A 13,926-nucleotide genomic window follows, 5' to 3' on the forward strand; every position below is an offset into this window, starting at 1 on the left:
TATATATATATATATATATATATATATATATATATATATATATATAATTTCACGTCTTTTTTGAATAAAAAACCCTCTTTTTCTGCTGGAATACACCCTGCAACCCCCTCTTTGCTTCTTTCTAAAAAGTGGTGTGAGATGAATTCCGCACCACACATTGAAGTTTACCCAGAAAACAACATTCCTCTCATGCAAGTGTTTGACGTCAATGCTGGTGCATTTATAGAACCTGTAAACAGTGGCCGGCACTCAGCCTGCTACTTAGCGATGACATTTCATCGTCTGAATGTTTATGCTTTGCATGCGGCTTCTTCTTCTTCTCTGCTTTTTTTTCCTGTTCATGAAAGGTTGTCCCATTTGAACTAGAGCCCTAAGGAATGGCGGTTGGGCATACGCAGCTCACGGTATGATTGGTAGAGGTTTCGCTGTTGAATGGGACACTGTTTTTGGGGCTGATGGTGAAGGAGGGGGGGGTGATGGGAAATTGAGTTGGTGGACCAAGTGAAGGGTTGCACCAATTTTTAAAACCATATCAATTTTGAAGAATATAAAAAAGCCTTTATTCAGTCATGGCTTAGTCATTTAAAACACACCAACGCATTGCGGCTAATGAGACTTGCACCAATTTGTTGACTAGTTCTGCCAATACCATTACCATTAAGCAGGTAAATGGCAGTAGTTAGAGATTTGCTAAAGATTCCATTAACAGTGTTATTAAAATATTAGTCTTTTTTTTAAATACTTTAAAAACTTTTATTAAATAATAATATTAGGTGAGCATTAGATGGCAAAGGTAACTTGAATGTAAATTTTGAGAGAATTTAACATGCACAATTACATTTTCAATATTGACTTATCCATAGCCAGCATATTTATGAATATTTAATAGTGTATGCTCATTTTTGCCTATTTTAACACTTAGTTTTAACCTATTTTATTTTATTATTATTTTAAAGACATTAATACTTTTATTTAGCAAGGATGCATTAAAATGATCAAAAGTGACTTTAAATAAATTTAGTTATAAAACATTTCTATTTCAAACAAATGTTGTTCATCAACATATCCTGAAAAAAAAAAAAACAATTTTCCACAATTATTTTCTTTACATTAAGATTTTCTTTGTCATGATTTAATATTCATCTAAGGTAAATTTTTATAACAATATTAATTTAATAACACTGTTAAAGGTAATCTTTAGAAGATCCTTTTTCATGATGTGCATTATAATGTTGTGAATCTTAAATTCTTGCTTAGCATTTAAAATTATTGATTTTATTTTTATTTTTTTATGTTTTTATGTTTGTTTTTACTTTTTTAATAATGACATTTTCTAGTTTTTAATAGTAATAATAATAGTAGTAATAATAATAATAATATATAAATCAATTACTTAATGGTAATTGATTTCTTTTTCTCAATTGCCAGTTGTTTATTGGTAATCGGCCATAGCAGCCTTAACTAGTCTACTAATAAAACTAGTCATCATGCAAGTAGTATAAGTAGGAATAAAAATTGAGTCTAGCAATTAGTACATGTGCTAGAACTGGCGTCATATCCCAATACCATTAGCCCTTCTATTCCCATCATTTCTTGCCTTCTCTCAACTGTCCTGTAAATAATTAAAAGGCCAACAATAAAAAATAAAATCTCTGTTCTCTCGCTAAAATAGAAAATAGCACCATTCAGCATGCATGACGTGAACAAATCGACATGCATTAGCCGATAAACATTGTTGATTTCCAGCAGTGTCATTATCGACTTTAATTGACGTCATCGTCCGCATGTCTTATGGATCAAGAGTCGTTATGAACTAACATCATGCGGTGCACAAGCCCTCTCTTTCCATTTTTACAGCTGTCTTTTTTTGGCCACCAAAGAACTGCTGGTTTCTTGTTTTCCCAGAGCGAGGGGATCTACCCCTCCTTTAGGCCTGCCAAGGCATCGGAGGTTCCTGGGGCCCATAAATCACACTGGCTATTTGTAACTCTCCCTTACCAGCTTGAAACCCCAAGTTTAAGCTGCCAAGAAGCTCTTCCAATGGATGTAAATGTAGCACCCAACTTTCCTGCACCTCTTTTTTTTCTTCTTCTTCCCCACAGTTTCGGTGGCAATGTCACCAAACCATTGGCTGGATCTGACGGACTCTATTTGATTCTCTCACTCTCTCCTAGTTCCCTTGCTCTCGTTCATCTGTGTGCCGTTAACAAGGAGAGGATGCAGAACAGATTTGACGGCAGCCTACCGCACGTCGCTATGTGCTATTTCTGGAAAGTAATATTCATGCTTTTTTCTCTCTCTCTGCCTTTCCATCTCTCCCGCTCGTTTCTCTGAAGCGTAGCTGGTGTACCGTTGCTAAAGAAAATAACCATGACGTAAGCCGGGCTCTCTGCAAAATAGACTTTAAAACAGGGGGATGGTAGAAAGCGCCTGTAGAGCTCAAATAAAAAAAACGGTTCCTCCAGGGAGGCTGCAGATGCAGGAGCCCGTTTCAGTCAAAAAGCAGTCAAATCAATATGAAACCGCAAACTATTTATAAAAATGAAGCACATTTAAGGGAAAAGTAATCAGTCCTCTCATTTCTGAAAATTTCACCCTTGCACTAAAGTCTTAATTGATTGATTGCAACTTTTTCTTACAGCGATTAATTGCTCATTGCCGTGTGGTTTCCACTGTCAGATTTTATTTGAAGGCAAACCACCATGGACTCCTGATACATTTTGCTTTTTTTTTTCCATTCTGTCCTGAAGATTGTTGGTTTATAGTACAAATTTATCTCGCTCTTGCTGCGAGTGGGTGTGTGTGTGTGTGTGTGTACGGTCTCTGTTTTAATATATCACAGGTCTGCACCTTCTCAGCCTCTAGTTTATTTCTGTGCTGGGGAAACACGTCCCATGATTCACTGCTGTGTCCCAAAGCTTACCAACAGAGATGTTTCTGCAGAACAGAGGGAAGTGCAGGCACATTTATTAATGACTGTCCTTGAGGTCCTTCCTCAGTGTCCTTAGCTTTTCTTGCTCACTTTGTCTTCTTTCTCTGTCTTTCTTATAGGGATGTGATATATACGTGTGTATATATATATATATATATGTATATATATATATATATATATATTTAGATAGATAGATAGATAGATAGATAGTAGGGATGGGACGATACACCTACCTCCCGATTCGATACTATCACAGTACTTGGGTGCCGATACGATATGTATTGCGAATTTTTTTTTTTTTTTAAAGAATTTAGATTCTACAAGTATTCCGATTCGATATTGCTATGTGTTGCGATTTTTGTTTTTTACTCTAGACCATGGGAAAAAAATTGAAATACTTGATTATACCCTTAAAAGAGACAAAAACAAAAACAATGCATCACATCTTTCTGAACTTTTATTTCAGGAGCATACACATACATAGTGTATATTTAAAGTACCTTGAACCATGAAACTTTCTAGTACCAAAACCCTGAACTTGCACATAAATATAATAGTCAAATGTTCAACAAAATGAGTAGAAAAAATACTTTCTGAAATAAAATAAAGTGCTATGTTACTTTGCATACCGTTTTAGTCATATAGTCATGTTTTCCCGGCAGTGTGTAAAATCCAAAGTGTTTCCACACTTGGGATTCAAAACGTGAAAGTGCAGAAAGAATTCTGGAACAGGTTTGATCCTCTGCCTCCGTCATGAGCTGTGTCCGAAACCACTCCCTATCCACTATATAGTGCACTATATCAGGTGTCAGCCATTTTGTAGTGCGGTCCAAATTCTGAGTGAACTACTTTTTACACACGATGCATTCTGATTTCGATACAACCGATGTACACTCGCTGAAGCACTATTTCCCACAATCCAATGCTGAGTAGCGACGAGCTGGAAGAGAGAGCGGGAGCGAGCGAGTTTGAATAAGAGATGGCATTTACATCTTTCTTGTTTCTGCTTTAACGTTTATTTCATACATTATATTAAAATATATGATGTAGGCAATAACTCAGTTTAATATTTTACTAATTTACTGAGGTGGCATTGTTGTTAACTTAAAATGATGATAATTTGGTGGATTATTTTAAAAATGTTCGTTAATCACCTGTAGGTAGCGTATTCATTCTGATGTAAAAGTAATGGTCGCCTGAGGGCGCTCTACGACCATTATCTTATCTGAGCTCAAAACACTGCTGGGGAGTTTCAAGATACTAAATACATACAATTATGAACATGTGTTAATGTGTGTTTATTTTTGTTCTCAGTATTTTAACAGTATGATTATGAACATAAAAGCATTACAAAACAAATTAATACCATCAATGAAACCACAAAGCTGACACGGAGGTACACTCTAAAAAACACTGGGTTAAAAACAACCCAGTTTGGGTTGTTATTAACCCAAGGGCTGGGTAAATATAGTACAGAACCCATCTTGGGTTAAATTTACACAGCAAATTGGGTTGTTTATTTAACCCAGCATAATGGGTTGATTTAACCCAGCTAATGGGTTTATTCATTTTTACTATATTACTAGCTTATTTTTTTACTTCATACATTAAGTAAGGTTTACAGATTAGCTTAAATCCTCTAAACTTTTCTAAAATACTCCACACAACCACTGGTTTGCATGATAACTTCCTTTATTTTCCTTTATTTATCATTTACAGCATTGTTTATATCATTTTTAATAGGCTATAAATATTGCCTATATTTAATCTCGTTTAACAAACATTAGAAACAAAATTCAACATTAAACAGAAGTAATTCACGTGTAATCGACCAGTCTCTGTTATTCTGTTTCCACCGTAACGGCGCTGGTTCTCCATTCTGTATCTTTATGAATTAAATGTATGAATTATGAATTCTGTATCTTTATTTTATGCAAAGCATCAGGCTTTTCTATCACATTAAAGGGGTCATATATTGCTAAAAAGAACATTATTTTGTGTATTTGGTGTAATGAAATATGTTTATGCGGTTTAAGGTTCAAAAATTTCTGAAACGCGTCGATTTTAAATAGCTCATCAGTCTGAAAAGCGAGGTGTGCTGTGGCCAGCTATCCAGTGCGTTGTGATTGGCCGAATACCTCAAGCGTGTGACGGAAATGTTACGCCCCTTACATTAAAAAATATTGCATTTAAATGTTAAATTATATATTAAATATAAATTTTGTAGCCTTCTCTAACAATATTAATATATACTTCTCTTGCTCACTTTTTCTCCTTATATGTAAAGTGATATAGAATTATTATTAGAATAAATACAGAGAATTTCAAAATTGAAAAACTTTTCAATACTTAAAAAAAAAAAAAGTTAATATAATTCAATAAATTGTTTCTTGCAGACTGTGACAGACAAATAAGTTTGTAAAGTTACAAAACATTTCTAGTTCTTTTTCTACCTATTCCTCTTTGTCATCATCTCTCTTTGTCTCTGCACAACAGGGCTTTAGACTGACTGCTAAAATAAAGCTCTCCTGGCTGGAATGAAAGCAGGAAATTGTGTCAGCTGTAAGTTTCTCTTTCAGCTGAGCTCTGAAAACAAAAGGACCGCCCTTTGGGAGAGAGGAAAGGAGACCGTTAGGTTGTTGCTGCCATGAGGGACGACGTCCCTGAGGATATGGCGGTTAGATGTCAACTTAAGCACAGTTTTTCACTGGAAAGTTATCCTTAAAAATGTTTTAGTGCTTCGACTAGATTCTGTAACTCATTGACAGATTATTATCTGGTTAGATGCGACTTTAGATCATAGCACATCGGTTCACATCTATGGATAGTCTTTAATCACATTATTGACAGGCCATCGGCATGCTTTTCATGAGGGTCCTCAGGTCAAAGGCCATCTCTGCAAAGAAACTGCACACCGCGTTCATCACCGACGTCTATAGCAAGATGGAAGAGAGCGAACAGTGCGAGAGAGAGATGCACAGAGAGCCGCCTGGAAATGTAGCATCCTAAATGCTCCCCCCAGAGCATTATTAATCCAGGGCTATTTATAGCTGCGCTTTTCACAGGCAGACTGTTCTGTCGCTGCTTGTGTTTAATCTCTTCTGGGAGGGGAGGATGAGGAGGAGGCGAAGGTGTAGAGGAAAGCGAGTAAGACGGGTGGAAGGAGTTTGAAGCCAGGAAAGACCCCCTGCTACGGTGGAAATGGGGCAGCTATTTCAATACATAGCTTGAAAAAGGCAGTATGATTTATTCTTTGGATTTCATTATTTTGACCAAAATGTGAAAAAGAATTCGTTAGTGTGATAAATGTCTTCCATGGGCCTACTTTTGCACGGGTGGGTCTCTCCAGATGATTATCTGCTGTGGTTGTAGAAGTAGGTTCTGGAAAGTGCTCAGACATTTATTTATTTATTGTGTCTGGAAGAGGGCCAGGGTCATTCCAGCATAATTAATTAATAACGAAAAAGAAAGAAAGAAAGACCATCTAAATGACGTATGCGGCTGACAAATGTGACCTCCGGAGGACGCATCCTCCGAAAGAAGATGCTAGTACATTTGTTTTAAATTTGTAAGTACTTGCTGTTTCGATGCACAGCACCGGCCACTTCTCAGATTCATCGATTATAATGGAAGCGATTTACTTTTGACACATTATTCTGTTCATTATTCTAGTCACGGTTTTACAATTCTAAACAATACCGTGTGCTCTAGTCTTATTGTCAAATTCAAACACGACTGAGCTGGGAATTGCGATTAACAATTGCCCGTCTGCTTATAAACAAACTTAAGCTAACTGATGTATAAAGAGATCAAGTGTAGATAAACACACACATATACACACATACACACACTGGCACCTTGCTCTTAACGCCTGTGACATGGAGTGAGAGGAAGCTATTTTTAGTTCTTCCAGCAGGCGATTAGCGTAATCCATGGAGTACGATATAATCTGATGAAAGGTAAATCTGGCTACTCAAGCATTCTCTGGCCCACTTCCAGACACTTGATTAGTCCAGTTTTACTCTGTCTGTCATCTCTCATTCCTGTCCTCTTCTCTCTCGCTCACCCAACCTCACCCATTCCTTATGCAACGCCTTCTTTTATTTTTAATGAGGAGGTACCTCTCTCTCTCTCTCTCTCTCTCTCTCTCTCTTCTATTTTCATCCTGTCAGGTTACAATGCCCTTACCTCGTTTTTAATGCATGGTAAGTGCCTCTGCGGAAATGTTTTTTGCTTTTTTATACCTTTCCCTTGGGATGAGATCACCATTGTCCTCATTTATACATCACCTGGAAAAACACCAGAGAAACTGTAATACAACATGGAGCGTTGTGTATATGTATGTGTGCACAAATCATTTTAAAAATGTTATCAGCCGAACTATTTATTGATTGGATATTTGTGCATGCTCATTTTACATTTAGATGACATTTTCTTTCATCTAACACTCAAGTGTAATCTATAAAAACACTAATAATTTAATTAAAATGTAATATTTATTAAATCTCAAGATGAATATCCATTTTTCATACTGTGTATTATTATATTGTGATGACTAAGTTTGCTCGTAGCCTTAAAAGGACTGATTTAGTATTTAGTGTTTTATTTTTCATTTATTTAAGCAAAATAGTATGGAATTTTAATGTCAGTCATTTAATGTTGTCTTTATCAGTTAAAAATAATTCTTGACTTATTGGTATTATCCAGAACTTTAATATCGTGCATCCCTAGTATTTTTGTGAGATTTTACATTAAAAATACCTAAACATCCTTATGCTACTTGAGAAGCAAAGTTTCATATTTCCAGAGTTGTTCTCAGGAATTAATTTTTTTTTTTTTACATTTCTCATTTCCCATTTTATTTTTATTTTTTTAAACAAGTGACAACAACTTGCATAGTTTTGCATCTTAAGTAACTTATCTTATTTTAAGGATGTTTACCAATTTTGACCAGAAAACAAGACAGAAATACTGATTATATTCTCTTTTACAGTACACATCATGAAAGCTTGATTCTGTTTATATAAGTCTGCAAGTTTGTGTATGTGTTCTACGTGTGGGCGATACCGTAATCAGTCGAGTCTCCACTTTGGTAAGAACTCTCCGAGGGAAATTGCCTGGAAACCCCCTCATTCTGCCCAACCTCCACACTGAGGACTTCCTCGAAAACTCCAGTCCCAGAGTGCCTCCCCTTTTTCTTTTTTTGTCCTTCATGCGTTTTTCATCTCCTCCTTTCAACTTAAAAACAGGTCCTTGATGAGTAACTACCAATTTGGAGGCGGGTGATATTTAAAATGAATGAGAAGTTTGAAAAAGGATAGACATTAGCTGTGACGGAATTGCCGTTTTCTTTTGTTGGACAGGAAGGAGTTGATAGGAAGGTTGTCTTTAATAGTCCCCGTGCTTGCTAATTATCACCTCAAAGGAGTTTTCCGTAGGGATGTGGGAGTCTGTCACATAGATGTTGTGTTTGGACTGATTACTGATCTGAGGTGCTGCTGCTGCATACACGCTAGACTGTGAACAAAAATGTTAACAAAACATTTAATGGCTGTAACCAAGTTTCAATATTAATAGAGCTCATAAATAGGTATGTGCTCCATAAATAATTTCATTAATGTTCAAGTGGAAATTTTGTAACCGACTAGTCTAACAAACCCCTCGAAAGAAAGTCAAGAAATGTACTGCTTAATCTATGATTCAAACAATCGAATCCCATTCTGAATGCAAACTCAATTACAAACTCAATAGCTTATTATAAACAAATTCCTCAATTAAACTTAAGCTAACCCAAGTCAGCACATGTCAAGGTATTGTTGCGCGTCCGGGTTTGAACGCGATTCTCGTGTATGAAAATTACCTGTATTGCATGGCAGGTGGCAACATCGCAAGAAAAACCTGACGGCAACTATGTTATTTTAGGGTATTCATCAAGATGTTGATATAAGATTTGTTGTTGCTGAGTAAGTTTCATTCATGATGTTTCCCTTTTAAGCCGGTATTAATTTTGACCGGTTTTACTATAGCAAGCCTATAAACAAGCTTAGTTATTATGTTAGTTTTTTGTCAACTAGCAGTAAAAGTATTGTTTAGTCATCTAGTCTCGCATTTCCTTAGTTATAAGAGTCATTCAATTGTAAATCAGACTACGGTGTTCACGCAGTCTGTTTGTTTTTGCATGCAGCCCCTGAAGCCTGTACTGCCTATCTTCTGCATTTTTTACAGAGTGCTTCATTAGCTAATGTTTTGAGCTGTTTGTTGCGGACACCGTTGAACTTCATACATGGGGAAGCACCCTGTTCTTCTCCTGGAAGACTACTATGTGTCTAGTGAAGTCTATGCTAAGCTCATCTGGTCAGTAACAGGAGCGGTAGCCCTGGCGACCTCGGCTGGCCAAGCTCTGACGTCAAAGGCTTGACACAGTCAATTGGCCCGAGGGCTCGAGGAAGGCTATTTTTAGCCCCTGACTGATAAAGGGGGAGTAATCTGATTTTCATGTAAGCCGAACGCTTCTGCCAGGCATCTAGCAAAGAAACCGGATCATTAGCATGTTGGTAAACTTTAGCCGATGCTGGGAGGGCGAGCCGGGTTATGGTAGAGGCTGAGTGACTTGTGGGTTAATGTGTTCTCAGCAGTGAGGGGCCCCTGCATAGTGCTATCCTACCTCACCCTTGAGGCCCCTGCAGACTCAAGGACACCATGATGACTCTTTGGCGTTTGAAGAGACGAAGTATAGCTTCATACGTTTTATGCCAATTTCTAGTGTGAAATACTCATGCTTTTTGTGCCAGTATTTCCCCAATTTTTTCCCAGTTATTTGCAAAAATTGTAAGAAATGTGATGACCGTGATGAAGGTAATGAATTATGCTAGATGCTAACTAGGGCTGTCACAATACGTTTATGTATTTGGCAGACACTTTTATCCAAAATGACTTTGCATTGCATTGAAGGTATACATTTTTCAAACCCATGACTTTGGAGTTGCTAGTGACATGTTCTGCTGTTTAAGCTACAGGAATGCAATACCAAAATTATTATTATTATTATTATTATTTTAATTTTAGTGTTGATTTGGTAACAACTGGTACTTTTGACCTGTATTGCTGTATGGATTTGAGATTATTTGTTTTTGATATTGGATCAATACCACTACTACCACACTATTGTTATTTTTTTTTTTTATTAATACTTTTATTCAGCAAGGGTGCATTAAGTTAATCAAATGTGACAGTAAGTCACATTTAAGACAATAAAGGGACAATAAAAGTAACAACAAAGATTTCTATTTTAAAGAAATTCTGTTTTTTTTTTTATCTTTCTGGAAAAAAAAATTATTACTGAAACATGAAAAAAAACAAGGATCCGCACACAAAAACATAGGCAAACGCTCATGTCGATTTATTCCATGGAGGCCACAAAAAAATGCTAAAGTGTAAAACGTTTTGGTTTCAACCCTTCATCAGTGCTTTCATTTACTGATGATTTACTTACATTACAGTAATCCTACTTATATAAGAATACAAATATACAACAATACTATATTAATACAAAGGTATAGTATATGTTTGTTTAAGTTATATGTTCGAGTGCATATTTACAATCTGCTACCCTACATACTTATAATAAAACAATCCTATATAACCTTTTAAAGTAATTTAAAAAAATTTTAGCAATATAATTATTGTTTGTAATTTTCGGTCTAAAACATAGCATGCAAGTTAATTTATATATCCGTCCACAAAATTACTTCACAGAAAGCAATTCATAGAGAATTCCTTATTTTATTCCTTATAATTCCTTATATTATATTACAGTTCTATACTCATAATGCAAACCCATAAAATGCCAAGCAAATCCTTAAACCCGTTCTTGAAGTAAGAGTCAAGTTCAAACCCTTTTTGTTCCCCAACACCATTGAGATTCACTACTTTGATTCGCACTAAGTTTCGAAAGCATCTATGACTCACCTTTAATGGGAGCGCTCTGTTTCCCTGACTGAATTCCTTTGGAGAGAATTAACTAACTTGCGCAAGAGGCAGAAAACACAACGCTATTCCCATGGCAACTCATTAATGCCACCTTATTGCAGTGAAACTAAAAAGACTATTTAAAGAGGAAAAAACAAGTACAACAACAAAAGTAATACCAACAAAAGCAGGAATGATGGGTTTGTGGAGCCTTTTTAGTACATCACAAATGTGCCAAAAACATTTGCTGGGAAGCTTTGGGAAGCTCAGTTTTATGGCTAGTGGTACTATTGGAAATATCAGAGATGGAGAAAAAGTGATTGGTTGAACTGCTTTTTAGAACGAGCATCAGGACATCCCCTTGGTTTCCCCACTAGGTAATATAACAGCATGCCCTCTTCACCAGTACAGTGCCCTACCATAAGGCAGGCTTTGGCCATTTCTTTTTCCTCATGACCTATAACAAAACTGTTGCCCTTTTACACTGATTTTACACCAACTTTGGTATTTTTCTATGCTGCGCTTCCTGGATAAAGCTGGTTTGGCTCAGTTGGATGAATTCTCAACTGGCTTGTGATGCAAAAGACGGCAGCATCCACTAGCCCGTCTACATTTGAGCCCAACACTTGGTTACGGTAACATGGGCAGACACAGACAAATATCAGACCAACATTTACAGATGCATCATCATGCATGAACTATATAGTACCGTCTCAATTGCAAATGCACCCATGGCCTTTGCTTATGTAACGGTGTGCTCTAAACAGATTGTACGTTTGTGTGTCAGACTATTTTGAGCAGTACTAGCAGTTAAGGGAACATGTTTGAACCCATGCAGAGGTGACCCATTATAAAATAAAAATGCAACAAGTCTGTGTATGTATATACATACACACAGATTAGCAAAATTTTGGGGTTGGTAAGATTTTTTAAAACGTTTTTAAGAAAGAAATATCTTATTCTCACCCAGGCTGCATTTATTTAATTAAAAATACAGTAAAAACAGTAACACTTTGGAATAATATTACAGTTTAAAATTAAACAGTTTTCTATTTTAATATATTTTAAAATATAATTTATTATTATTATTAATTTATTATCATTTTATATTTCTGTCACTGCAAAGCTGAATTTTCAGCATCATTACTCCAGTCTACAGTGTCACATGATCTTTCAGAAATCATTCAGATATGGTGATTTGCTGCTCAAGAAACATTTCTTATTACAGTATTATCAATGTTAAAAACAGTTATGCTGCTTAATATTTTTGTGGAAGCCGTGATACATTCAGGATCCTTGTCTGATAACTTAAGAGTTCAAAAGAACAAATTTTATTTGAAATAGTAAAGGCATTTACAATGTTACAAAAGATTTCTGTCACTTTTGAATTCTGCTCTTATTCTGAACTTAAACATTTTTTTCCACTTGCAAGGTAGCCGTTTAGCCTAACAGCTTGTTCACTGTTCACAGATTAGCCTGTTATCTTAGCATATGAGTAACCAATAGCCTTCAATCTTGGCCTTCTGCAAAATAATAAACCTGCTATGTTAGCATACTATTAACTTTTAAGCCTGCTAGCCTAGCATGTGTTCAAATTACTATAAAGGCACTATTCTTTAATACTGTTTGTTACTTATTTGTAGCTAAACTGCTACAAAAAGATAAACGCTAAGGCTGTTTTAATTATGTAGAAGATGTTGCTAAGAAATATATTTGTTGGGAAACAATCCTTATTCTGTTTGGGATGCATACATTTCAGGCTTCACCTTTAAGGTTTAACAGGTTATAACTCTAATGACTCTCTGCTTGACTATCTCTCTGTCTCTCCAGCAGTGGATGTGAAGACCTTGCTACCTTCTGGGATGCAGAGCCCGGTGGGAGGTGGAGGAGATCAGGGCGGAGGTAGCGGAGGGCCGGTGGACCTGCGTACAGACCCGCGTCTGAGCACACTAAACACGGTGGACCCGGCGATGAGGGAAAAACAGCTACAACACGAGCTGCTCTTGCTGAAACAACAACAAGAGCTCCAGAAACAGCTGCTGTTCGCCGAGTTCCAGAAGCAGCACGAGGTTTTGACACGCCAACATGAAGTGCAGCTACAGGAACATCTTATGGTATGACTCTTTCTGTCCTCTCTGTATACATCATCTCCTTGAGCTTTGATTCTTGACCTCTGAACTCTTCCTAAACAGCAACAGCAGGAGATCCTTGTCGCAAAGCGTCAGCAGGAGCTGGAGCAGAAGAGGAAGTTGGAACAGCAGCGTCACGAAGAGATGGAGAAGCAGAGACTGGAACAACAGCTCATCATGCTACGTAACAAAGAGAAGGGCAAAGAGAGTATGTATCTCTCCATTAATCCAGCCATTATATACACTACAATAGATCTACACTGTTCACCTTTTAGTTCAATGAATCAACACCTTGCTGAGCAGTGCGTAGCTAATGTTTATTGTTGTTTGCTGCTATAATTACACACTGTCATGGATATCCCTTGAAGTACTTTAAGCACAGCAGGCACAAATTTCTCTATTATTTCTCATCTTTGGTTGTTAACACTAAAAAAAAACGACACAATGCAGTACTAGGTATTATTGAACCACAAAATTAACATATTGGATCATTTCCAAAACCTAGTAAGCTTCCTACTGCCTACATAGTATCTCATAGTAACCTCACAAGTGCACACATAGGCAGCTATTATGTGCAGTATTCACATGACTCTTATTAATACCAATAGAGCTTTAATTAGCATGTTACTTAGCCAACAATCTGTCTGTAAGACATAAAGTATGCAAATGTACCTATAATAAAAAATACATAGCACACACAATTGATTTTTTTTTTTATACTTAATAATTAAAATAACTTTTTACTATGTATTTTTTGTATTGGATCAGTTATACAGTACAGTTCAAAAGTTTGGGGTCAGTGACTTTTTTTTTTGGAATGAACTTAATACTTATATTTATATAATACTTAACAATAAATTGATCAAAAGGGACAGTAAAGACATTTATAATGTTACA

General features: G+C 36.3%; 1 protein-coding gene across 3 annotated transcripts in view; it reads left to right on the top strand.

The window, feature by feature from the left end:
* hdac5 (histone deacetylase 5) overlaps positions 1-13,926 on the top strand; it is an 85,315-nt gene that overhangs the window by 40,633 nt on the left and 30,756 nt on the right. For all 3 annotated transcript variants that reach the window (XM_016459475.1, XM_016459473.1, XM_016459474.1), the window contains 2 exons: positions 12,731-13,014; positions 13,093-13,237. In XM_016459475.1, the coding sequence (XP_016314961.1) occupies positions 12,731-13,014; positions 13,093-13,237 (429 nt within the window). The remainder of the gene's footprint in view (positions 1-12,730; positions 13,015-13,092; positions 13,238-13,926) is intronic.

This window comes from Sinocyclocheilus anshuiensis, unplaced genomic scaffold, assembly GCF_001515605.1.
Source record: "Sinocyclocheilus anshuiensis isolate Anshui unplaced genomic scaffold, SAMN03320099.WGS_v1.1 scaffold1563, whole genome shotgun sequence".
In the NCBI taxonomy this organism is placed as follows: domain Eukaryota; kingdom Metazoa; phylum Chordata; class Actinopteri; order Cypriniformes; family Cyprinidae; genus Sinocyclocheilus; species Sinocyclocheilus anshuiensis.